Source organism: Balaenoptera borealis (genome assembly GCF_965194805.1).
Source record: "Balaenoptera borealis genome assembly, chromosome: 11".
NCBI lineage: Eukaryota > Metazoa > Chordata > Mammalia > Artiodactyla > Balaenopteridae > Balaenoptera > Balaenoptera borealis.
In genome coordinates, this window is record NC_138868.1 from 27,982,977 (window position 1) to 28,010,553 (window position 27,577).

The following is a 27,577-nucleotide window of genomic DNA, read 5'->3' on the forward strand; positions in this document are numbered from 1 at the left end:
CATTTGCGTTGCTTCTACCTTTTGGCTATTGTGGTTATGGATACTTTTAATAGAAGAATTTTATTATTTAAAACACTACTGAATAATCTCAGTAGGTAAACTTATTTTTATAAGGTGATTTAAAATGTAGATATGATTGCTTCCATAATTAATTTTATTATCATCCATTATTGTTCCTTTGAAATACTCAAGAGTATTTTATTGGCAAATATTTATTGCCTTAACTTGAAAGTCCTATAATATATTGAGTACCTATGAGCACTATGGCTTAGATACTGAAAAGACAGACGTGGATAGAGGACATAAATGTGGAGAATAGTCATAGACAAATATAGTATGCAGATTTGAATTGTTTGACCTGCACAGTATGTATAAATTAAAAAAAAATTAGTTGCTGATATCTAGAAATCAGGAGATTTTTACTTTAAATTCTAGATTTTGGTTTCTCAGAAAATCTGGAACATCTGGCAATACCCTAGACCACTTATCCACATGACAACATTTTGTTGGGCTGAGTGGCAGTTGCCACCTTTAGACAGAATTCATACTCTTCAGTTGAACATAGATGCTATATTATCTGCTTTTCTCATTTTTACGTTCCTAGCCAACAGACCTCTTCTCTGGAGCTGTGCTGTACTTGACACGTGGCTAGTCCAAATGAGACATGCTGTAAGTGTGAAATTCACACTGGATTTCAAAGATTTGGCATGAAATAGCATGGCAAAATATTTCATTAATGATTTTTGTATTGATTGTGTTTTTAAATGGTAATATTTTGGTTAAATAAATTACTAAAATAAATTTAACTTGTTTCTTTTTACCTTTTTTAAAATGTGGCTACTAGACAATTTAAGATTACATGTGTGCCTCACATTAGGTTTCTGTTGGACAGTACTACTCTTGATGGTCATGGCCTAGTACAGGGGTTGCTAAACAATAGCGCATGAGCCAAATCTGACTGGTTTCCTGTTTTGGTATGATCCACAAGTTAAGAATGATTTTCACAGGTGAATATTTGCAATTCTTTTGATTATAGGGAACATTTAGCTTTGAACCCCAATTAAGTGAAATGTTATTCCCCCCCAAAGAATTTTATTTTTCTCATTAGTAGACTTGTAGTACAAAACATTGTACTCAATTATTATTATTATATTTTGAATTTCCTCAAAAGTTTATGAAAATTTGGTTTTTTTCTCTTGTCATTCAAGTTCCTGTATTTTATCCTTGATGTTCCTTCTTGGTATGCAAAGCCTAAAATATTTACTATCTGTCTTTTTACAGAAAAAGTTTACTAACCATTGGTCCAATAGGAAGCTGATGCAGGCAGCTTTCCGAGGAAGTTAAGCATAGTGGAAATGCTCTGGATTCTGATAGGCAAGGGTTCCAATTTTATCAATTGATCTACTCTCTGTGTCTTAGTTTTCTTATCTGTAAAATGGCAATAATGATTCCTTTCTGAATTGTTTTGAAGATTAGGTAAGATACTGTACAAGATGTTTTGTGGAACAGGTGACTAGCACTTCCTCTGCCTAGAATGCTCTTCCTTGTCATACCTGAGCTGGTGACTTCTTGCCCATCTTTAGCGTAGTAACATTTCTAGCTAAGAGAAGTATTTCTTGCTCTGGCCCCAAGCCTAGGTTAGCTCTCCCTGGAAATCCTGCACTTTTTTTATGCTTATCATACTTACTGCTGTTTGTCCCACATCTATGTGCTTTCTAAGATATTAAGGTCTATGAGGGAAGTGTCTTGATAACCACTGTTTTCTAGGACTAACACATAATAAGTATTCAATATTTTTTTTTGAGTGGTGTTGATGCAAAATGCTATACATATGACACAAAAAACTAGAAGAATTCAGAGGGAATAGATTTGTTTTTTCCACAGAGATTTCAAAGTTTGTGTCTAGAGATTTTGGCCACGTTTCAGGACATATAATTTAAACATGCTTTATTATTCCTTTCTACAATACTTGGATTTCTTCACTCATCTTTCTTAAAGGTGAGTGAGGAAATGCGAGTAAAACACTAAACACAGTGCCGGGCACATAGTAAGGCCTCAACAAATTCTCTCTTCTCTAATGGTGGATGATGATGATAAATCAGAATATTGAACATAAAAATAAGCAAAGTATCTATGTAGTAGATAAAATTGAGAGATCAAAAATTTTGGAGAACAGAAGGGAATCCATTTTAGAGAAAGGAAATTAGTCATTCCAGCACCCAAATTCAAACCATTCTCACCAACAAAAGTCAACTTTATTTTTTTAATGAACAGGATTTGAAGTATAGGACAGTAAAAACTTAGAATCCAGATCAACTTCTGAAAACCAAAACTAAATTTTGTCCTGAGTTTATATATTAGTTACAAGTTTATATGCTAAATGTCTATGTGTCAAAATGTTTCTGGTCAGAATGACAACTGGCAGTTGTGGCTCCTGTCCCTTCAGAGCACGAGGCTTAACAGCTGGGAAGAAAAAGCACGTAGTAGGGTCCACGTTAGCCTTTGCCAACAGGAATGGACACTAAGGCTCTAGAGAGGATGGAGCTGATTATAAAATGCAGCCTCAGGGTTCTCTCTTACAGCCTTACCTAACCTTGTAATGGAGGTCACCCGTTATATTTTAAAAGGCCAGATTTGGATGATGAACATGGTTCCAGAAGATGGAGTCATTATCCTCCTTAATTTTATATATAGTACCAAACTTCAGGAATTTCTGGAATTTCTTTTGAGAATTCTGTGTATTCCAGCCATAGTTTTCCAAGTCTTCAGCTTTATTCAGTTTAACCAATATTTGTCAAGTATCTACTGTGTGCTGGGCATTAAGGATATAGAGTTGAATATAGATTCAGAACCTACTTTAGAGGAGCTCAGAGTCTGGTGGATGAGATCAGTGTGCAAGAGACACCAATTCACTGCATAAGTGCTGTGATAGCACTCTGCACAGTTACTGTAGAAGCATCAAAGATGGGCTCCCATGCCTAGGACCTAGAACCAATCAAAGCAGTCTTCCTGGTCGAGTTAAACCAGAGTCAGTGTGTGTGTGTGTGTGTGTGTGTGTGTGTGTAAGGGAGGTGGTGGTAGTATAACCTAGAGTTATGGCCATCTATTTTTATCCTTGTAACTTTCTTAACCCACAATAAAACTCGAGGTTATAACACAATGACTATGGTGGTAATTCTCAGTGGTGGTGGAGAAGGCTCAGAATGGGATAGGGGATGTAAAGAATGGATCTTGAGATTCTCTCACAATATCAGGGTGTAGGGGCATTGGTGAGTAGCTGTAGAAATGGGATTTTGGTGGCATAGAGTAAGGCCAAGTCAGAGTTGTGGACAAAGATGAGAAATGAGGCAAGGGAAGAGGAAGAAGCCAGATAACAAGGCCATGATAAGGAGCATGGGTTTGTATCCTGTGAGCAGTGGGGAGTCACTGAAGAGTTTTGAGTGGACAGTGACGTAGTCAGATTTTTGCCTTAGAGCCTAAAAACAGACTAAATAAAAAATGCAGATATGTGTGGTTTTTGCCTGTTCAAGATTTTTAAAGTTTTTGATCAAGTACTGAGAAAATATCCAAACTTTAGGACTGTATTGCCGTATGGCAACAATATGATGGAGATCAGTAGCAGTTGACCCATTGGATGAAGCATCTACCGTCTTTCAGGGACCACACATTAAAGCTCATGGAAGGGTTCTGTTCCAAGTTTGATCACTCCTGAACAGGTCAGTGTGAATGCTGTTTTGTGATTATTCAGGACTGAACCAGTTGCCCTGCCCTATAATGGCAGAGTTTGTCATGATTATTATGTCTTAACCAGGACCAAATGGAACAGGAAAAGGATCAGTAACCTTAAAGATGGCCAAGGGTGCAGAGTGGAGAGTATAGGCCCATCCTAGTAGATGGAAAGATAGTAAATAACTAATCATACAAATGTATGAGCTGGTGTGCTAGAGTTATGAATAGACTGCTCTGGCAGCACAAAAAGGATGACAGATTGCCTTGGGAAAAGCAACCTGAAGAGAGGTTAGAGAAGACTTTATTAAGCAGAGGAGAAAGTTTTCCCCAGACAGTCTTAGAGTTCACTTGTTATCTCAGATGAATTATTTCACTCTCAAGAGTATCATGGTTGGACAGTAGATCACCTGGTCACCCTATATAGAGCAGCAGTGTGTTGGAGACTTCTAGCCTTCCAGCAGAATCATTCTCTCTTTTTGACCTTGGCGGCACTATCTCCCAGCCTGACTTGCAGTTGGAGGTGGCCCTGTGACTAAGTTCTCTTCAGTGAAATGGGAGCAAAAGTGATGTGTTCCCAGCAGCAGAAGAACTGAGGAAGTATGAAAATAAAAAGCCAATGTGCTTCTTTCCCTATCCCAAACTTCTCATGTCACAAATCTAGCTTGTACTATGATTAGAGGAGAGCTTGAAATCAGGCATGACACTGAAATTTTGAACAAGGTTGGATGAAATTTTAATACCTGTATGTACTAGGTAGTTCTAGATCTGCTTAAGATGTTTTGTAAGGGACAGCTGAAGACATTGCCAGGCAATAAAAAGCAAGTTGCCAAATAATATGGCGGTGATACCATTTCTGTAAACATAAAATCCATATATTTTATATGTACTTATATTTCTATTTATGTGCATAGGAAGAGGTCCAAGCTATTAAATACAAAACTGTTAACAGTACCTCTGAGTTCTCATTAACTGTACTAATCAATTGTATTAGAATGCATTAATAGAAATTTTCAGAGTGGAAAAATAACATTGGGTGTTAATTTTGATAATCCTAGAGATGAAGTGAATGTTTGGTAAGGAATTATACACAAGTACTTTAATACGTTTGATGATAGCTGTTGCCGGTCAGTGGATCTTAATCTAGGTTTTTTGGGGTTTTTTTGTACAAGCCTAAAACAAATTCTCCTAAAGTCTCTAAATGTAATTTATTTTCTTATTAATGTCATCAAATGTCAATTCATATAAATAGAATTCTGATTTTTTTAAAAAACTTATTTATTTATGGCTGTGTTGGGTCTTCGTTTCTGTGCGAGGGCTTTCTCCAGTTGCGGCAAGTGGGGGCCACTCTTCATCGCGGTGCGCGGGCCTCTCATTATCGCGGCCTCTCGTTGCGGGGCACAGGCTCCAGATGCGCAGGCTCAGTAGTTGTGGCTCACGGGCCTAGTTGCTCCGTGGCATGTGGGATCTTCCCAGACTAGGGCTCGAACCCGTGTCCCCTGCATTGGCAGGCAAATTCTCAACCACTGCGCCACCAGGGAAGCCCTAGATTTCTGATTTTTTAACTCTGATCTTTCATAATCAAATGCTCTAATATGAAGGAAGAATTTGCCAATTTGTCTGTTACTATTTCCTCCATTTTTAAATCATATTTCCTGATGTATCCGAGACGTAATTAAAAACCATGGGCCCTGGAGTCAGACATGCCTGCATTTGAATCTCAGTTCTTTAAATTTCTTTACTGTGTGTTAACAGGCAAGTTACTTTACCTCTTTAAGCATCATTTACAGGACTTCCTGAAGCGTTTTTGAGGATTAAATGCTATAGTGCATCCCCAGTGCCCAGAACAGTGTGACAGAGTCCCACCCTTATCTCTACACAGTCTTTGCTCTCATCTCAGTTCACTTTTAAGAAGCAGTAAATATAGTTTAATGCAGTTATTAAATAAGAATTCATAAACCTTCCATTGCCCTGCATTAATTTACACTACCCAGCCTCTCAAAAAAGTTTAACTCAAAAAAGTTTAACAGGCTGTTGGTAATTTGAAAGCAAAGGTGTTAATAGTATTTTATGTTTTTCGTCTCTTTTTGTAAATTTCTTGTTTTCTTCTGAATTATATTTTATCTTTCAAAGATTGAAATAAAATGAGGGAAAAGATAATTATGTTGGGACAAATGTGGACAGAAGACAGGTTTTAAAAATGAGTAGTAACATATATATATTGGTGGGTAACAGGAAAAGAAGCAATATTAAAAAGAGTCTTTTTTAATTGCAAGATTCATGCATGTATATGTATTAATATTGTAGAAAATTTAGTTTATAGAGATAAACTGATGTAAATAAGAAAAAAGCTACACCATCCACAGTCTCACCAGTCTGAGTAGTTATTCTCAATATTTTAGTATATATCCTTCGCATATACTGATATATATTTAAAATCTTACTTACTTTTTTACAAAAGTAAATTAATTTTAATTAATTTATTTTTGGCTGTGTTGGGTCTTCATTGCTGCATGTGGGCTTTCTCTAGTTGTGGCGAGCGGGGGCTACTCTTTGTTGCGATGCACGGGCTTCTCATTGTGGTGGCTTCTCTTGTTACGGAGCATGGGCTCTAGGTGCGCGGGTTTCAATAGTTGTGGCACGCGGGCTCAGTAGTTGTGGTTTGCAGGCTTTAGAGCGTAGGCTCAGTAGTTGTGGCACATGGGCTTAGTTGCTCCGCGGCATGTGGGATCTTCCCAGACCAGGGCTCGAACCCGTGTCCCCTGCATTGGCAGGCGGATTCTTAACCACTGTGCCACCAGGGAAGTTCCCTTATTTACTTTATGAGACAATTTTTTCAGGTAGTATATTGTTGCCATTTCCCATTATTAAATATTCTATAGCATTATTTTAAATGGATGATGATATTCTACTCAAAAGCTTTATTTTACTAATCTTCTTAATTTTGAAATTTATGTATGCAATTTTTTTTACTGTTGCAAAACAATGTTTTGTCATCATTTTAGTCAGTTTTCTGGTGCATATCCATAATTATTTCCTATTGAAAAATTCCTAGAAGTGGAATGTCCAGATAAAAGGTTGTGCACATTTTAAAGGTTTGATATACATTGCCAAAGTTTCCTCTAATGAGCTGTAACATTTATGCTTTCATTAGCAATACGTGAAAACACCAGTTTCCCTGTATTCAGTATACCTTGAATTCACTAATCCTGATCAGTAGAAAAAATTTTTTGACCGGTCAGTAAGTTAAACACATCATCTCATTGTTTTAGTTTGAATTATTTTATTAGTAGTAATATTGAACTTTATATGTGTGTTTTCTTTGACAATTGTATTTTTTTAATGAATTGAGTGTTCATTTCCTTTGCTCCTATTTTCCTTGGTGTTTATCTTTTTCTTAATTATTTTTTTAGTCTACTTAGAAGTGTTCTTTAAATATTAAGGATATTAACCTATTGTCATGTTGCAAATATTTTCTCAGTATATTGTTGCTTTTCGATTTTATTAAAGCTCCTTTTTGAGATACAGAAGTTTAAGACTTTCATTTATTTAAATCTATCCATGTAAGACGTAGAGAGACATTTTCTTTTCAGACTCTACAAATTCAACTATATTATCTTCCAGCACTTTTATAATTATATTTAAGTCTTTAAGTCACTAAAAGTGTTTAAAGTAAAAAAATGGATCCAACATATTTTTCTAAAGTGTTAGTCAGTTGTTCATTTCAATACTACTTACAAAATCCACCCCTTTCCTTTTTGAATTGAAATTTGGACCACAACCCCTTCTCTGAACTTTCTGGGGCTAGATGTATTTTGGAACTCATAATGTTTGGGATTTTAGAAAGTAATGTAGCACATAGACCATATGGTGTATAACAACTGTAGTGGGGTCTGAAACAGTTCCCTGTACTAAAGTACTTTAATATTTTCACAGTAAAACATTCACACTAAGTGATATAAGTAATGTCTATAAATCAGTCCTTGCTAGGTTTTGCTGCCTGATAAGTTGTAAAAAAACATTCAGTTTTCAGAAATTTTTGAATTTTGTAATTGTGACTAAGAGATTTTAGACTTGTATCACATGTAACATGTAATAAAGCCCTAAGTATATAAGTTGTGTCTATTTTGGCCTGATATTTAGTTCTATCTTCTGTCATGGTACACAGTGCGATACACTGCTTTAGTGATTTTTGTTTTAAGGTATGTTTTAATACTAGTTTTACTATTTCTCCTTTTTTCCAAAAGTTTCTTGGTCATAGTTTTTAGAAGTATTAGAGAATTTTTTCCTCAAGGCTCAAATTACATGGGAGAATTATAGATTAGTTTGGGGGAAGCACAGCAGACAGGGTTGAGCCGTGCTGACGATGGACAGAGTTGTGCTTCTGTGTCTGGGCACTGAGTCACGTTTGTACTCACTCTTGAATACCTCCTCAACTTTCAAGACCAACTTGAGAATCGCTGGTCTCTTGACACATATCTGAAAGTATATCTTGCTGGACACCCCGAGGTGCTCTCATGTTATCTCATATTTATCTTAAAACCTCCTAGGAGCTATGCTATAAAGAAACCCATTTATCTTGGTTTAACTTAGTGTTTAGGAAGATCATTTGACCACAAAATCCCTATATCACAATACCCAGTACATAGTTTAGGAAACAGTTGTCCAGTGAGAAATAAAAGTACTTATAATTTGAGGATTTTCATCCATCACTAATCCATCACAGGTGTTTATTGAATGTCTGCTATCTTCCTGTTATGGTTTATTTATTGGGGGATATAAAAGAATCGTAAGACATGGTACCTTACCCCAGGAGCAAACATAATGAAAACAATTAGGGAAATGCTGACTGTGGAAGTGTAATTCTCAATGGACTGTTAGCCCTCTGAAGGTACAGAGGCACCTAATCGATATTTGTATCACTGGAACCAGCACAGTGCATTGTTTGTATCAGCACTATCATTCAGTAAATATACCAGATAAAAGAGTGAAAGAAGGGAGAGAGGAAGGGGCACCATCTATAGGATATGGCAGTATATTTTGGCTCATACATGCACACGAGGGGAAGACAAAGCCAGAGTGGGCTTCACAAATGGGACTGGGCCAAAGTTGGGTGACAAAGGATTGATGGGGACATTTCCCCCATCACTATGGGAAATAATGATTGAAAATAGGCTTATTGGAGATGTAAGGTGTATCACACCTAGCCTGAAAATAGGCTTATTGGAGATGTAAGGTGTATCACACCCAGCCAAACACATGTTCAGACACTGTTCTAGAAGGATAGAGGCCCATCTGACTTACCCTCTCTGGGCTCCAGAATCCTAACTATGGTTCTCAAGGAGTTCTCTGATTCAGATAGCTATTTTAGTGGGTGAGAAAAAATGCAGTTCATTACCCTGTGTAAAATAATGAAACATTCTAGTGCGGGAAATGGCGCAGGACTGGTCTAACAAATATAGAGTTCTGTTAGACATAATTAAGTAGACATAATTCAGAAGCAGCCTGCCACATAAATGCTTCTCAGATGAACTCTGAAGTTTTTTTCAAGAATCCATAAACAATAAAATGGTTTCCTTGATACCCTTATTTGATTTACTCAATTTAGTAATTACCGGCTTATCAATTTCCCCCCAAAATGTACAGTCTGATTGTGTTTTATTTCTCTCCTTTGCTTTATAAATACTGTTTTTGCCTTTGTTCCTTGGCTCTGTCTATAAACAGATTCTCTCACGTGTGTGGACACAATTTGTGTGCAAAATAACTACTAAATGACTCTGAGTTATTTTCTGACACGAATATTACTTTCTTCCTGAGCTCTTGCCCACTGGATCTGGGGGGAAAATAACTGAATGTCCAATTCAGTTCAAAGCTTAGTCTGATGGGATCATTTAAATAGTTATTTTAGGTCATTATTTCTCTCAGATAGACTCTCCTGAATTCTGTTGGTTTCCTTCAGGTAGTATCTAGAAGAAGAGGTTGTGTGGCTTTCAGATCCTTAAAGCACCGGGGTAAGGGGCCCCTGACCTCATGCTGGCCCATTGGAATGTACGTGTTGGCCCAGCAGCTGCTCGCCAGTGGAAGGATGTCCCTTGTTCACCTAGTTGCTGGATGCTCTTCTGGCCTGCAGTGTGTGAACTTACAGCTCATTCTCTTGGCCCAGGCACTTTCTCTGGTGGTGCTTCCTGGATGATCCAACCTCAACTTGACTTCCTGTGGTGTTAGAGATAGCCCTCCAAAGTCTGACTGAGACACCCATTTGGTCCTAGCTCAGGTGGTTTGTGGTGCTGCTTTCACTACAGAGCAACCTCTCCTCGCTATGTGAATAGCCTGTGATAGACTTCACTGAGACGCTTCCGTGTCACAAGACCCAGAAACCAAGGGTGGTTCAGGAGAGTTAAACCTCAGGCCTCCCTCTGCCTGCCGGTATCATGTCATCTTGTCAACCTGGTTGTTTCCTAAGTTGCTGCAGGACAGTTTCCTCCCTGTGTCCATACTGAGGGGAGGGGAACAGAAGACCTCTCTGCCCAAGGATTGTTTCCACTTACCTGACACTTGTCTCCCTTCCCAAGCCACACCCTAAAAGAGGGGAACTTAAGACCTGATTCCTCTGGCTATTTTACTTTCTTGCTTCTCTCTCTGAGACTTCTTCCCATTTTTCCTCTAGGACAGAAGGAGGTAGGCTTTAATTTTGTTCCTACATTGTATCTTATTCCTGATTCCAGCAAAGGCTTAATAGCAGTCAGTCATTACTCTTAATTTACAAAGGGAAATTTATGGGCTGAGTCATCTAAATTTAGCTGTTTATATGCTAATGGAGGGTGGTAAAGGGTTTTCTTGAAAGGCAGATCCTTTCTCAAGGCAACAGTCTTATATGCAGGGGTATTGTTTTGTTGCACATTTCTGTTTTACGTGACAGAAGCAATATCATTGTGACAAATCTTAGGGATACCTGGAATAGTTTGGACAGTCTTGTACGTGGAAAGGCCAAAAAGAAAAGCATAATCTTTAAACCATTACTCTTGTTACATTACCCATTACAATACCCAAAGGACACATTATTAAGACATTCGAGTGGGATACCTTTAGTTACTAGGAATAGAGACTCATTCAGATCTTCTAAAGTAATGCGGCATTTACCGTGAGGACATATATGACATATCTGTTAGAGTTTATTAGTTGCAATCAGTGAGGTCTGTCTCAGGCTAACTTAGGCAAAAACAGAATTTAATGGGATGGCAGGTGGTAGCACATGGAATTCAAGGAAAGACCAAACAAAGGGGCTGTAGAAAGAACTGGAACAACTCCAGACATCTGGATTTAAGGGACAGTCTCCTCAGAGTGCTAGTAGTGGGACAGATTCTCTCCAACTGTTTAGGTCTCTGTATGGTTCCCCTCATGACTCTGTATCTCTGAAGAGAGAGGCTGGTTGGTCTGGGAGGCCAGGGGTCTACCTCTTGGCCAGAGTAGCACAGTCGCTCCAAAACTGCACATGATGGTGGAAGAAATGGCGTAGAGAGTCAGTCTGAGAGGGCAAGCTGAGTTGAATTTAGGGCATGTGGCATTCCTAATTGTGATAGAATGTTTAGGCAGAAAGTTTATAATCTGGCTACTAAGTCAGGACTAACTCAGCACCACTTTCCCCACAAATGTGGAAAGGCTAAAATTTGTTTATGATTACTTTTTTTAAAAAACAGGAAAGGAAGGAGGTTTTAGAAGTAGTTTGTTTCTTTAATTAAGTGTTAAATAAATTGAATGTAAGCTCTTATGGAGAATTCTCTTTTATATCCCTTTAGACAAACTATAAATATTTTAAAATATTACTGTTTTAAAATGGTTATGCAGTGTTTGCCGGTTTTTAAATATTATGAAGATTCTTTTTTAAATTCTCTTTTTAAACAAACTGACCTCAAAAAGCTACAGGCTCTGGTAAAGGTAGCTTTTTTTCAAAGAATTGGCAAGGATGGGAGAGGAATCCCTGGCTTTGGAAGGCCTGGGCTGTATGAACCATCACTATTGCCCAGTGTCTCAGAACTAATTTGTGGCAGAGCCAGAATTCGCAGCTAGTTTTGAATTAAGGATTCTGCTCTTTCCCCCAAGTGTAAAAGTGGCACTCTTGAATTTCTTTTGTAGAAAGGATTTAAGTGAGATAACCCTGTTAGAAGTGGGGGCTAGGTCAGGACTTTCTTAAGGTCCTGGTCTAAGACTGGAACTGAGTTAAGTATATATAGCTTGAGAGGATGGGGCTGAGCCAAGGGAAAGCTAAGTACTGAGTCCTCCATTGTGCCCTTACTATAGGACTAGCACCTTATTGGGATTGACATGTATACACTAATATGTATAAAATAGATAACTAATAAGAACCTGCTGTTTAAAAATAAAAAAAAAAGAAAGAAGAGAAATAGATTAGGTTACACTAACTATCTAGTCCTTGTTGTCATTCCTTCCATTCAGACCATTGCCAAGGCTCGCCCACTTGGATCAGCTATGTCCTTTCTCTCTGCTTATGCTTTAAGGCTCAGTTTTCTCTCCTTCCCCTCCCAAAGTCATGCCAAAGCAATCACTGATTGTGTTTAGAACAAATTTTATCATGTAATTAATTACTAATTAGTAATATTAATTAATAATATTGCTCTATAGCATCACTACTTTTCCTAGCTAGGTACTGCCCATCGTTTTTTGACTTTCTGTCTCCAACCACTCCATCCCCCAATAATATTTTTGCCCTTTATACTTATAGATTGTATTGTTTATACCTCCATTTGACAATTAATTATGATCTACCTTCTGCCATATATTGTTTCTCACTTTCTATTGTTTTTTATTTATTTATTGTCTCCTCAACCGTATCACACCTTGCTATTAACCTATTTGTACCTAGAAAAATGTCTAGTACAGTTGTTGCATGTGAAAGCATGTTATTTAATGCTGTGATTTTCTAAACTGGTGAGGTGATTTGGAATCAACTGGATTCAGTTCTAGGTTCCAACTCTCTCCTTGCCTATAACACAACTTTATTTAATTAAGAGCTAAGCGTTTGTTTAACGATTTCAGAGACCACCCCTCCCCGCCCCACCATGAGGACCATTTATTAAACAGACCATGTGTATTTTTCATTTGCCCAGCCTAATTATAAACCTTGAATCCTGGTCTGGTGCTTCTTCACAGTCCCTAGCTTGATTTTGAATAAATAGTAGGTTTTTAATAAACATTAAGATGAGGTAAGAGTATAATATTTATATCATGAATTTTAGGTTTAGTTCAGTTCTAAAGGATATTTAAATTAAGTCAAAAATAGTTCAGACTTCTTTAACATTACAAGTGTTGAGCACATGAAATCATTTCTTAAAGAGATTCACACACACACACACACACACACACACACACACACACACACACACTTCAAAAACCCCATTTCAGAGTTCCATGAATCACCTTTAATATTTATGGCAGGAACAGATAGCATTTATTTGACATGTTGACCTGTTTACCAATTTGATTTTGTACATTTGAAATTTTCAAACCATTGCCTATATTTTGGTTTCATCTTTGTTGACAGGTAGGGAACCAAAAATATCAGCCTGATCCAATTTAAAATGATACAGACTCATTATCGTTTAATTCCTTTACCAATTTTTGTGTGTGTGGCCACTCTTTAACAATTCCATTAATGCATGTCCACGCACAAATTATTTAGGTTGACAAAATTCAGAGTTTTTTCTGGACATCCGTGATACCAAGTAGTGGCTTCCCCCGCACCCCTAGCAGCCGCCTCCTGTTCCCATACATAAATGGCAGCCAGCAATGGCTGGAAACAAAGGACTCTCTCCCAGTCTCTGAATACAGTGACATTCATTCTGAGAGAAGCAGGGGCAGCTTTTTGAAAGCCGACTTCTTCAGCTCGACAATAACACACAATGAGTTATTGACTTGTTTATGTACGGAGCTCTTTTCAGTAACTAACTCTGACTCCCACAGTCTGGACAAATGATTGATTTCGTGGTTAGAAAAAGAGAAAGCTCTCGCGCTAAACTCTGTAGTGCAAACTACTTCTTCCCCATTTGTTCCCTAACTGAATAGGACCTTATTAAAATGCACTTTCCAAAAAAATACCTGCAGCTGGTCTTTATAACCATGTTTTGTATATATAAATAAGTAATTTGTCCCAGTCTTTTGTATATTAACAGACCATTGGGAAACTTGTCAATATATATGAAGGCTGATTGTCCTGTTGTTTATGCTAAACTGTATTGCCTGTATTGATCTGCATGTAAAATATGGATCAAATAATTTATTAATAGATCAATATTTACTGGTCAAAAAGATTTTTGATAGAAAGATAGATTCAGTTTTCTTCTTGGGTTATGTTGCTTTATTAAGAACATTATACACAACACATTATCATATGCTTCACATTTAAATCTTTAGCTGTTCTTCTGGAGAATACAGAGAAAACTGCATGCAGAACTACAGTTCAGAGCACTGACAGTTTGGTTAGACTAATAGACTCTTCCCTCTTTGGCTGGTACCTATCTGGAATGTCAATATGAATTAGATAGAACATACCAGTGTTTGATTACTGTAGCTTTTCTAAAAATATTAATAACTAGACTCTAGAGTTTACTTTAGAGTTATTTTCTCCTATAAAATAGATTTTATTTTATCTTAATATCGTGTTAAAATTTTCACACAATTAGTCTTTATGATTTTCATAAATATGCCTTAAAATATTTTTGGGGGGAGTTAAAAAAACAGGACAAAAAAACCATGTAATGTTAATGATACCATAAAATGAGATTACTGCTGTTCTGTCTGTATTTCTCCAGCAGGAGGTTTTGAGCCTGTTTTCCTCTCAAGGATGTCCATAGTAGAGCTTTCCTGAGCCAGCAAATGTTTGAAGAATTCCTCAAAATTAAGAGTACTTTCTATTATAGTCACAATGGGCCATATGTTTTGTATAAAACTATATATACATTACTAATCTATGACCCTTTAGGGCTTTAGAGAAAGTATAATGTCTGCTACGTTAGCATTAATAGTTTTATGTAAAATATAGTCTAAAAGGTAACAACCACTAGAAATCATTTCATTGGAATCTGTTGTTTCAGGTATACTTTTGTGGATTTCTTTTCTTAATTCCTAAACAAATTGAGGTGAATTTACTACTTTTTAATCTTGTTTCTCTAACCAGACCATTGTCTTGAATCATTTTGTTCACTTTTCTTTGACAGAGCCATTGTGTTCCTTGTTTCTTCCATATCTGCTACTGTCTTTGACTAGTCTCTTGTCTGTTTTTTTCTGGTTACCATTAATATTGAATGAGCCAACTTTAACCTAATTTAGGATAGCCAGTGTTTGTTACTTACATATTTTTAAAATCTTAGCAGCAAGCTCTGGTGAAAATGGTGAATTAAACCTTCCTTATTTAGCTTGGTAAGTTTTGATGTGTATCACAAATATTTGGGGGTGTTTTCTCACATTTACAAAGGGCATGATGTAGTTAGAAAAAAGCGACTTGATTTTCCACTCCCCTGTTTGGTAGAGATTTGGCTTTTCATAGTTATATACAAATTTTAGCCATCTTTCTGTTTTTTTATTGAGGTATATTGAGAAATATCACTGCAATGTCTAGTTAACATTCCTCACTATACATAGTTACAGATTTTTTTCCTTGTGATGAGAACTTTTAAGATCTACTCTCTTAGCAACTTTCATATATGCAATACACTATTATTAACTATAGTCACTATGCTGTACATTACATCCCCATGGCTTACTTATTTTATAACTGAAAGTTTGTACCTTTTGACTTCCTTCATCCATTTTGCCCACCTTTCAACCCCCATTCCACCTCTGGCAACCACCAGTGTTCTCTGTATCTATGAGCTTTTTTTCTTTTTTAAGATTCCATATGTAAGTGAGATCATATGCTATTTATCTTTCTCCATCTGACTTTTTTCAGTTAGGATAATGCCCTCAAGGTTCATCCTTCCTGTTTGTTTTGATTTTTAATTTGAAGTGTCTACCTCTTTATACATGAAAATTAGCCTCAGAAATTTCAAGCCCATTGACAAAAAATTATTTCATATATTTTAAGTAAGAACAGCAAATCAAAAGCATCTAGTTTTGTCTTAATGAAGAAACAGGATGTTCTCCTCCAAAGTGACAGGAGAGAAGAATCTTACTGTCGTTATTGTATCTGGAATTTGAGGGAGAGATGCTGTTTGCACTGCATATTATTAATATCTCAAAGTGAAAATGCATTCTCTTAATTTGACTTTTTACTTTCAATAATTTCCTCTAAATGATTGTATTAAGATATCTCTCTTTTTGAATGTCTGGGCTGTTTTCAGAAGAGGCCCCATGTATGTATCCTTATGTTTTGTTGACAGTTTATTTCTCAATATCTTACTGGGTTCTCTATTTGGTACTATGCATATGATGCTTTTCAGTAATGTTGATATGTTTTTCCCTCAGCTTATGTAGATTAGGATAGTGCTAGAAGTTGAGTGTTAGAATGAGGTGATTTTTCCAACTGTAGTGGTTTTAGAGGTAAAGAATTCCTACCTTTTAAGGAGTTACTTGGAAGCAGTTCTACATTTCATGGTCCTGGGAGACCACATTGAATCGGACCTACTGCAGTGGCACCAGAGTTTTATAGCTCTGTTTTTGTTTTGTTTTGCTTCCCTTCAAAAAAGATCTGCTCTGAATGTGTTTGCATTTGGAAATTAATTTTGTGAAGAAAAGATGACCTTGGTGAATATTCCCCAGTCACTCTCCTTCACATATCCTCCTGAAATGAGACTCCCCTGATAAAGAAATAATCATAGAGACTTGACACAAGTATGTTGTGCCATAGTTTACATATAGGCTTCCTTGTGTGGAAGTTGAGTTTGATATTTGACTTTTTATAATATTACATTTTCTGTATTACTTTAGCACAGGAAAAAATATTCCTTGGGGAGATTGATTCTAAGAATAGCTTCACATGATGATTTTTCCCAGTTTTTATTGACATATAATTAACATATGGCCCTGTGTAAGTTTAAGGTGAATAGCGTAATGACTTGACTTTTATATATTGTGAAATGATTACCACAGTAAGCTTAGTTAACATCCACCATTTCATATGGTTTAAAAAAATGGGTTTTTTTGTTGTGAACTCTTAGTATCTACTGTCTTAACAAACTTTCAAATATACCACATAGCATTGTAACTGTAGTCATCATGTATATCACATGTTGGGTTTTTTTTTTTTTTTTAAACTTATTTTCAGTGGTTCTCGGTCTAGGACAGGCAAACATTTGCAAACACTTCCTGCTGTCCAAATTCAGTCTGCCTCTTGTTTGTTTTTTAAGTTCTGTTGGAACATAGCCACACTCATTTGTTTATGTATTTTCTATTTCATGCTACGGGGGCAGAGTTGAGTAATTGCAAAAGAGACTTGTCTGTCCCCCTTTACCCCAAGCCTAAATATTTACTATCTGGCTCTCATAGAAATGTTTGTCAACTCCTTATCTAAGTTGATCATCAGGATCACCTAAGGATTCCTTAGACTTTTCTCCTCTACCAAAACAGAATCTCTGATAAACTGAGCTGTGTCACATATGAGTAGATGAAGACTTCACAGGTTTGATACTATTCTTATAGTATATAAGAATAGGTAGATTGAGGAGGTTATATTGTTGACCCCCACTCCCATTCTATCCCAAGTATAGGAGTGGGTCTTCAGTCAGGGTATAGATTAAAGATTCATGTTAACTCAAACATGATTTACCAGGCATACAGTTGAGAAAGCCTATTTAAAATAACAACAGCATTAACAAAAGAAACAAAACAAAAAACATGGTCATTATTCATTCTTAATCTTCAATAAGGAGATACTACATGGCACGTCCATTGCTTAAGAATTGTTAAATATTCCAATTCAGAAGATTCTGTATCAGGCTGTTATTTTCTTTCTTCCTATTAATACCAATCTGCTGAGTGAATATTACTGTGTGAGTTTAGCTTTTTCCTTTTTTTGAAAATAGCATTTTGTTTTGGTGGGGATTGTTTATAAAGAAATATAGAATGAGCCACATTCACCTTTTTATAACATGGGTTTACAGCAGTAGAAGACCTCTATCTGGCTCTGTTCATGGAGCAGTTTGGAAGTAACTGTTCAGGTATTTAAGATAAAACTTGCTGTTGTCGTGAAATACTGTAAATCATTTTGAACCATTCAAGAGTGAATTGACATTTGCTTTTGGTTTATTTCCTTGAATTCTTATCCTGACATAACAGCAGCCAATTTATTCCCTACTGGCAATGAAAGATTTTAATAGGAATATCAGCCTAATTTAAAAAAATTTTGCTATGTTAATTTTGACAAAATGCTTTTAAAAGGTACTCATCAGTGTCAAATGTCTACAGTTAAGGACCCCTTCCCAAATCATATTTTAGTAAGCTTAAAAACAATAAAAGTGGAAGTGAAAAATACAGTGTTAAATGTTTTAAATATAAAAACATTTCGACTTATTTAATCTAAGTGGAATTCATTTTCACATACGTATGGACCAAATTAATTTGAAATCACCTTCCATGATTATGCTAAATTAGTTGTTTGAATAAACATTGCTATTAGGTGTCAATAGGTACCGAATTTCATGTCATTTACTTATTTATTTATTTTTCTAGTTGAACCTGGCTGTGGATGAACAGAAAGGGAAAATTACCGAAAAAGTCATTCTTTCAATGACAGCAAAGGAACACCATAAGGCACAAGAAGAAGTAAGGAACTTACTTTTTAAATTGTATTGTAAAACTACAATAAATACTAATTTTAAAATTAAGGCAGATTTTACTTTGATTTGGTAGTGAACCAACTTTGGTTATCTGATAACAACATAATGAAAAAAACTGGTCAAAACTGGAAATCATTGTATTGATATAGGCAGCTTGAAAAATAGTTATATGCTTGAAAGAATAAATCATATTATAATTTTCTGAAAACGACTCATGAATACTTTCTCATAAATCTCCTAAATTAGGAAATTATTACATGCAACTGGAATCTAGAAATTATGGACTATGCTAACATAGGAAAAACATTAAAATTTTATTGAACTTTGAACAAATAATAAAATCTTATTTTTATTTTCTGACTTGCTAGGAATAGAACTATCTTTCTGAATTTTAGAAATGCTAGCAATGTTATCTCTTATCAAGGAAAAACTGTAGTTTATAAATGTCAAGCCTAAGTGAGCTAATCATAAGATTCTGTAGGCAATATTGTAAAGAAGAACTATTAAAGCAAGACTTCTTCTCTCCAAAGCTCATGCTGTGAAGTTGACAGCATATTCCATAAATGAAATAATAATACAAAATTGGTGTTAGACAAAAGGGAAAAATGATTTTCATGTAGTTTCCTGGAATGCAAAAGCATTTAATCTTTCTGAGGAAAGATCATGAATTTGCTGATTTCCATGTACTACTGTCAGTAAATAAAATCTATAAGCAACTTTAAAGAATAAGATAGCATGAATATTTAAAAATTAAACTTTCGTGTAATTCTCTTTTGACATTTTGGCAAAGAAATCTATCCAAGCTTTAGGATTTTAATATTTTCTTATCATGGTAATTGCATCTCCTTTGCTAACTATGTATTTTACAATAGATGAACAAGTACAATGCATCAAATTTTCCTGAGTGAATTCAATTCTCTAAGTTAGAGACTGCCTTAATATTTGGGGCTTATATATGTGCAGTATTAAAGATTATATTATAAACATTGATTGGTAATCTCAGTAGGAAATATTTCGTAAGAAAAATTCAACTTGAATTTTTCTAAGATATAACAAATAACAATTGTATACTTTTAAATTATAGTTCTGACTCATTCCGCTTAATATTAACAAGTTAAAAACTAGGTTGTTAGTTCTAGGTTTAAAAAATATTGTCCTCTATCCAACTGAAAAATGTTGTTTATCACAGTTTATTACATTTTCACAGTAAGTTTAAAATGAATCTATCATATATCTTGATATCGTCAACTTTAGGAAATGCAAATAAAAATCTCTAGTTGAATGAGTATAATTAAAATTGTATCTATAATAACAAATTATTATTAGAGAATAAATAGAAATAATCTAAAAGAATGAACAGATTAACTATTTTCTGCATTTTAAATATTGTAATTATTTTGCTTGTTGATATTCTATGCAAAACTATAATTTCAGTGGAACTGGAAACTTGAAGTGGCCCAGGAAAATGATCATTATGCTAAAAATATCATTTTTAATGCCACCTTGTTACCAAAGCTGGAAATGAAAATTATTTTTTCTGGAAAATCCAACGGTATTAATGCTTATTTGGTACTTCTTTATTATCATCTTAATGTTTATTTAGTACCTATATACATCACTTTTTCTCCTGCAAAGGGCCTTATTTGGTCACATATTTGCTTGATCAGCTATGACTCCAAATGCCTTTTGTTTGCTTCAAGAGTCAAACACACAGTGAAGGGAGTATTTATTGTGTGTGTGGGTGTGAATGCGTGTGTGTAAGAACCTCTAAATATATTCCATACACTATGAGAAGAATTCTTATATCATTAATTTGAAAGTGATTTATTAATTTTGATGTGTAAGTCAGTGACATCAAGTTTTGTGCCTAATTCATATACAGAGATGTGAAATCATGATGGTAAAGAGAAATGAAAAATGTGGGGATGGGGAGATTACTCCAACATTTAATTTTGCCCACAGTTTTTTTACAAAATACTATATTTCTAGACGTATTTCAAAACCTTAAGTAAACATCATGAAATCTGAGATTTAGATTTAGGTATCTGCTGTCTGTATTTTTATCTTAAAATCTTATTTTATTTCATGTAATTTTTCCACATGAAAACTGGGAATAATAATAACATATGCATCATGAGACTACTTTGATGTGATGGTATATGTTGAACTGTATCAAGCTTTTTAGAAGTGGTCTACTGGAAATCAGTGTGTAATTTTTTTGTCAGTTTAAAAGTGTGTTATGCCAGATTCTCTGAAAAGTTGACACCAGGATGGAATTTTTTTAAATGTGTATGGATTTTAATAGAAGAAATGCCATGAGAGAAAATGGGGAGAGCTCTAGGTAAGGCTGGGAGACCTGTCAGACTGAAATGCAGGCTTGAACATGAGTGAAGGAGAGAGGAAGGGAAGACTGGGTGGAAGTATCCTAGACTGTTGTGCAGTCTAAGGAGGGTTTGGCAAAGCTGCTGATGTATCCTTGAGTCAAAGTTGTCCGTCAGAGGAGTTTTGTGACTCCCTGGGTTGGACCTGCTTTAGTATCCTTGGCCATTGGTGCCAACCTGGTGATGGGTGTAAGAGCATAATAGCTTGGACCCTTGGTCAGTTATGCTCCTGTAGCCAGAGGTCTGTGAAGTGCATTCTTATTGCTTCCTCCAAAAGTATACTTGACATCATCCTTATTGCCATCATCATACCCCTCTTGCCAGATGAGTTATAAAGATATTTTTAAATGTCTTTATTTTCAATCACCCCTTCCCCCATGAGTTGATGGGGATGTTGGACTCAAATAGGCCTAAAGGCAGCACATAAGTGACCCCTGGCTGGAAGCAATATAGATCTCCTTCCAAAATAATTTCCATCTCAGAAGGCGTGTGGGAATCTATTAAAAAGTTGGGAGTAGTGGAAGTGATTGGAATACGAGACGGTACACACTTCAGTTTTCCTTGTGGTTACACTGCAGCTCATCCTTAATTTTAAGATTAAGAGATACTTAATTTTGCTCACAGATTCCTATGTCTTTTCTAGCCTTCGTTCGTCGAGTCTGGTTATGTTCACTTCTTAACCTGAAAAACATTGTACCCTTGGGCCTGAACCAAGTAAGAGATTTTAGGGAGTTTAAAATACCCATTTTTATCTCCCTGTCCCCTTTCTGGTTCTTCTTAACTATGCTGTAAATTAGAAAGTGTCTTGGTCTTAAGTTTAAGCACTGACCCGGCTTTGAGACTATCCCAGATGCTGCATGCCAAGATGATGTTCCTAGCATGGAGGCTGCCGCCCTTTGTGCTGATTTCAAGTGACAATTCAGTATAAAGTGCTCTGGAGTCTCCTCACTAACATATATGGACTCCAGGCCACATAGCATTCAGGCCAACAGCTGAACTCATCACTAGAAAAACCAGGAGCTCCTCAAAGAGTCATTCATAATAGTTAAAGTACAGTATTCACAATGTATGGTTCAGAGTGTACAACTTTGATAGGTATACATTTTAGAATGATTATAAACAGAAAAATATTTTGTGTTTACTCTAAATCATCTTGAGAATTCAACTGAATTCAAGGGTTGCATGAATGACCAAAATGCCCTACATCTTATGCAAAAGCCTATGTATATGTTTATAGACAGGTGTGCATTTGCATTCTTTCAGAAGTTTGGTTTTTTTCCTCATCAGAATACTCTTTTTTTTTTTTTTTTTTGCTACCTTCTGCTCATTTGTCACTCTCCCAAATTCTGTACAAGTGTCACTTCCGTGCTGCATTTCTACAGAGAATGAAGAGTAGAATGTGTAGGCTTTCTGCTGCACAATGAGATGGTGCATTTTTTCAACATATGCATACGTAAGCCTTCTTTTGTGAATGGGACTGATAGGGTCAGATAATGTTTAAAGGGAAAGGCTTTATGTCTCTCAGGCCTCTATGTTTCCACATGGATGCTCCCACACACACATAGATTGAATTATGAACAGACCCATTAATGCTGGGATCACAAAAGGTCAAGTTTTGTCTTCTTTTGCCCCCATTCACATTGCCTTTGTAGAGAGGAAAAAAAAAAAGGATTTGCAGGAAAAAAAGATTCATGATGAAGAATTTTAAAGAACATTTTCCCCCCTTTTAGCAACATCTGTGATTTGAAAAAAAAAATCGTATCATGTAAAATAATTCAGGAGTATTGTTTTACCTATCCGATTTTGGTATATGAGTTATTTCATGCATAGCGTTATCTTTCAGGGTAACACGTAAAATGTAGCACTTTGAGAATAAAAGACCTTATGAATTTTTAAAGTAACAAAGTTTGAGGAAAATTGGATGGAAACTTTATCAAAATGTCAGTGGCAGGATTCTTGATATATTTTCTCCTATGTTTAAGATATAAGTTAATCTTTACTAGGGCATCTTATTTGATAGTTTTAAGTTATTAAAAATACAGGCCATGATTGCTATAATTATGCTTCACATACATTAACAGATAATCATGGGGCCAAGGAAGATGGCAAAAATGATAGAGAAATTTTTTGAAGCAACGAAGAATTTATGGGAAATGAAACTTTTAAGGTTTTAACCAATAGCCCTTTAGAGTGCAAATGACATCATCAATTGTATGGTTGATTTCTGATGTCACATGAAATCCCCTATCAGTGAAAGGCTATGGATTGTGACAGTAACACAAGTCATATAAAGATGCTCTCAAATCAAAGCCTGAAATTCGTCCTTTTTTTTTTTTTTGGTGGCTTGCTGTAGCACTAGGTACAGTACATAAAATTAAAGAGAGCAGTATTATTGACTAACAAAATATGTTGTATGATACTTAGTATATTTTAAAGACTACATAAAATTATATCTTCTCGAATCAAATGATGCTGGGTATAGGTTCAGAGAGGATCGGTGCTTTCCGGAAGTAGACTCTTTCTATTTAAGGCCTTTGGATATTAGATTTTAATTTTGTCACATACCTATAAGAGCAGGTTACTTGGTCTGCTTTGGTCTCTAGCTTTGGTATGTAGAATATACTATTATCCATCATCTTTGAGGATAATACTGCTAAAAGGTAGTATGTAAAGATAAGGATGAAAAACATTGACTAATATTGAATCATCCATCATTGCCATATTTTAAGCTTTATGACTTTCTTATAGGGTTAACTGTACTGTGGAAAGCATAGAAATTTGTTCTAGAAAGTAAGAAAAGGTCTTGAATCTTGAATAGCAAGATGAGGAATGCAGTGGGGTTGGGGGGGAGCTACTTGAAGGTTCATTATACTATTGGAGGTAGATTAATTAGGTGGAGATGGCAGGATGGATTACACGGGGAGAGACTAGGGACAGGGAGGCCATTCAGTAGGTATATTGGTAATACCAGTAGCGGGAGGGGATGAGATGAAGGCTTGGCCAGAGTATTACTTATAAGAAAAGAAAGGAAGGAGAGGAAATATATGTGTTTAGAAGAACGGTTGATAAACTGCAGCCCTGGGGCCAAAGCTAGCCCATTGCTTGTTTTTCTAAATAAAGTTTTATTGGAACACAGCCTTGTCCATTTGTTTACATATTGTCTGCAGCTGCTTACAAGTACAACTGCAGGGTCGAGTGGTTTTGATGGAGACATTATAACTCACAAAACTGAAAATATTATCTGGCTCTTATGAGAAGAAGTTCGCCAATTCTTTATTTAGAAAAAAGCATTGTTTAAAGAAAGTAGATGATTGATCACATAGGGACAAATAAGAAAGATATGGGACACCAAAGAAAAATAGGAATCATTTAAATTAGCTTTATATGCATATAATGCTTCTAAAGTTCTTGGGAAAAGTTAAATATAGTTGAAGTAATATATATACACATAATATTATTATTATATATATATATTTCAAATTAACTAGGTAAAGTAGAAAAGTAAATATTCAAGTCATATGGATAATAGTACAAACTTGCTTTCATTGACTTCCCTGAAATCCTCTGTGGAAAGGATAGAAATCATAGATTTAACATCAGAGTTGGTAGGGGCAAATACCATATTTTCAGCTGAGAGAGATAGAAAGACATTGAGCTGTCATTATTACATGGGAGACTCTTGGAGAAGGAGTTTGCATTTTATCTGTGGACACTGAAGTGAGGTTGAGAATCTATGTAGCAAATAGTTTCAAATTTTTATCTTCTTCATGTGAAATAGGGGTAGGAATAGGAAAGACAGGCCAAGAAAAACAATTAAAACTTGATTTGCAGAAAACTACTCTATTTAAAAATGAAAACACTGTAATAATATACCATGTACATGCGACATTATAGGTTAGCCATTGTGCTGTCCATTCTTTAATCTAATTTAATTCTTAACATGGTAAGGTCAGTATTCTTCTTCATTTATGAATGAGGCTTTTTTTTATTACCTGTTCAAAGTCTCTCAGTCAGTAAATGAAAGAGCCAGCATTTTAACCCAAGATTTCAAAAATCCGTGCCCTGTTCACAGTCATTCATAATTCTAGATGGGTCTAATTTGATCACTTTAAAGATCATGGATAAAGAGAATTTCTGCTTTTCATCTCTTTTGGTCACTACCATATATCGACCAGTGTTTATGTAAGAATCCAATCTATCAGAGAGAATACAAGTTTATATAACACAGTGAAGGGCCAAAGAATTGTAATGATTTTTAATTTGTAAACTATAAGGATTAAAATATTAACTTACTATTTTTGAGTCTTCAGTATGTCTTACTAATAACCCGTAAGTCAAGTTCATATGTCTCTTAAATATTCTGATTAGAAATCCAGAAATTTAAATATAAAGGGTACATGTTTCTAAGCCTTTGCTGTTTCTGGAAAAATTCTATGCATTATTCAGAAATTTGTATATATTCAAAATATTGTCTAGAATAGAGCATTGTCTTTGAAATATGGATATTTTGAAAAATTGTATTTATGAAATTTGGAAAATTATATTTTAAAGTATTTGGGAGGAAGAAAACAGACTGATTCACTTAAAAGGCCAAAAAATGTTAATGAATTTAATATACATATTAAAAATTTTAAAAGTAACATACAGATGGTAAAATAAAATATTCTTAAAAGGAAGGTACATGTAATAGCATTAAATATTGTCGTTGGCGCATGTATTGGATTACTTAAAGTCTTAGAGAGGTCTTATTCTGTTAAGCAGTTTAAAAGTCCTTGGCAAACTTGTCAATGTATATAGTTCTTTTTGTACCTAGAGACAATTTTTATTCAGCAATTGTAAATAGGTACCTATTCCATATTACTGAAGTACAAAGTTAGAAATTTTCCCATAAATAAAATTTGTTGATGAAGGAATGTATATATTGTCTATTTGCTTTACTTGAACATAGATCTATACTCAAATTCTTATATTGAAGTCATCTTCCCCACATCAAACTAAGTACTCAAAAATCTAATAGGTGTGACATCAACAATTACTTCTTGCTAACAACTCTTGTAATTTAACCCCTCCAGGTGAACAGGCTGATTGATGAATTGCAGACAGCTATCAAAAGCAACAGAGGTCATCTCTCTAAACTTGGTCCCCAATTACAGGCTGAGCAGGAGCAATTCTCCTCTTATGTCTACGAACACATTAAAAGCCTTCCAGCAAACACTCTTATCCCACGAGGCCTGCAGCTCAAGGTGGGTGTCATTCTGTGACTCTCAGTGGGTTCAGCCAGAGACAAAGCACTCTGCTCCATTTGAATACCCTTGTAATAATGCCACTCAGCTTGGATTTCTTTTTGTGTTGTCTTCCTCAAACTGGAGTTTGGATTACAAGTGCTAATATTACCATTCAGGGAATATGTTCTAAAAGAAAATATCTAGAAGTCTTTGAAATATGGGTTTATAAACTTTAGTTTTCAACCCAGAAAAGTAATTTTAATGAAGAAATTTAATCATGAACATTTACATGCTTTTCTAAGAAACATATATTTTTCACAGGAGTCACTATGTATTTCAGTTTTTAAAAATAACTTACTTGGAGAAATGGACAAGCTTTAATAATTGGCAGACAGTGGCAATAGGAATTAGAGGTGAAAGGCCAGGTGACTGATTGATGTTCTAACTACATTTCCAAGGAAAAGGATCTGTATTGGATAAGTGTGACACATGTCTGAGTTCACTTGGTAAAATCAATACGTAAGAATATACTGGGAAAAAAAGGTGAATTGGTTATTTGTTAGGACAAGATGGCTAAATGTCCTAAACTACCCTTTGCTATTGCATCATTGGAAGAGAAAAAAAATAATTCATACTCAGCTAAAGTGGTTTAGGTACTGAAAGCTTAGGGAGTTTAAATACTTTTGTTTAAGTCTGTCAAATTAAGATTGTTCAATAATCTCATATCTCATGTTTCAAGAGACTATAATTAGTAAAATTGAATTACTCAAAGTATGGCTCTTTTCCATCTAAAGAACCATAACTACAGTTCTTCATTTCCTTTTGATTATGTTCATATTTGAATGTGATAACATTCGAAGTAATTGTATTTTGATCAGCCTTTATCTCTACAATTCCCCTTAATATTCAGTCTTATTTTGCAAATAACATTATAAACATTATATTTTCTGTCTATAACTTATTTCTTTAATGGCATTCCTTGTTTACATTTTGAACGAGAATGTTACCATGTAAAAATTGACCTTTGGGGAAGTGTAATTCCAAAGTAAACACGATAATATATTTCTCATAGTCTATGCTAGTCAGCTAAAGGCTTAGGAAGTGATGTCCAAGACATCAAGGTCAAGTGTTCCTGTAGTCCAGTAGCATTGTTCTTTTCCAGATTTCTGACTTGGTTACAGATCCAGTCTGCCATTTTGCACCTAAATGTAAGACCTGAAACCATAAAACTCCTAGAAGTGTGCTTCTTGTATGCTGCCTTGACATTAGTCTTAGCAGTATATTTTTTTGGAGATCTTCAGGCAAGGGCACCAAAAGCAAAAATAAACAAATGGGGGTATCCCAAACAAAAAAGCTTTTGCACATCGAAGGAAACCATCAACAAAATGAAAAAACATACTGAATGGGAGAAGATGTTTGCAAATGATATATCTAAGAAGGGGTTCATATCCAAAATATA

The 27,577-nt window shown here is 35.3% G+C and overlaps 1 protein-coding gene across 14 annotated transcripts in view; it reads left to right on the forward strand.

The window, feature by feature from the left end:
- Positions 1–27,577, forward strand: part of DCDC1 (doublecortin domain containing 1) — a 471,890-nt gene that overhangs the window by 198,214 nt on the left and 246,099 nt on the right. For all 14 annotated transcript variants that reach the window (XR_014231897.1, XR_014231898.1, XM_082343681.1 and 11 more), the window contains exons 9-10: positions 18,406–18,498; positions 25,966–26,136. Coding sequence is in view for 12 of the 14 variants with exons in the window: in XM_082343681.1 (XP_082199807.1) it covers positions 18,406–18,498; positions 25,966–26,136 (264 nt within the window). In the remaining 2 variants the exon portion in view is untranslated. The remainder of the gene's footprint in view (positions 1–18,405; positions 18,499–25,965; positions 26,137–27,577) is intronic.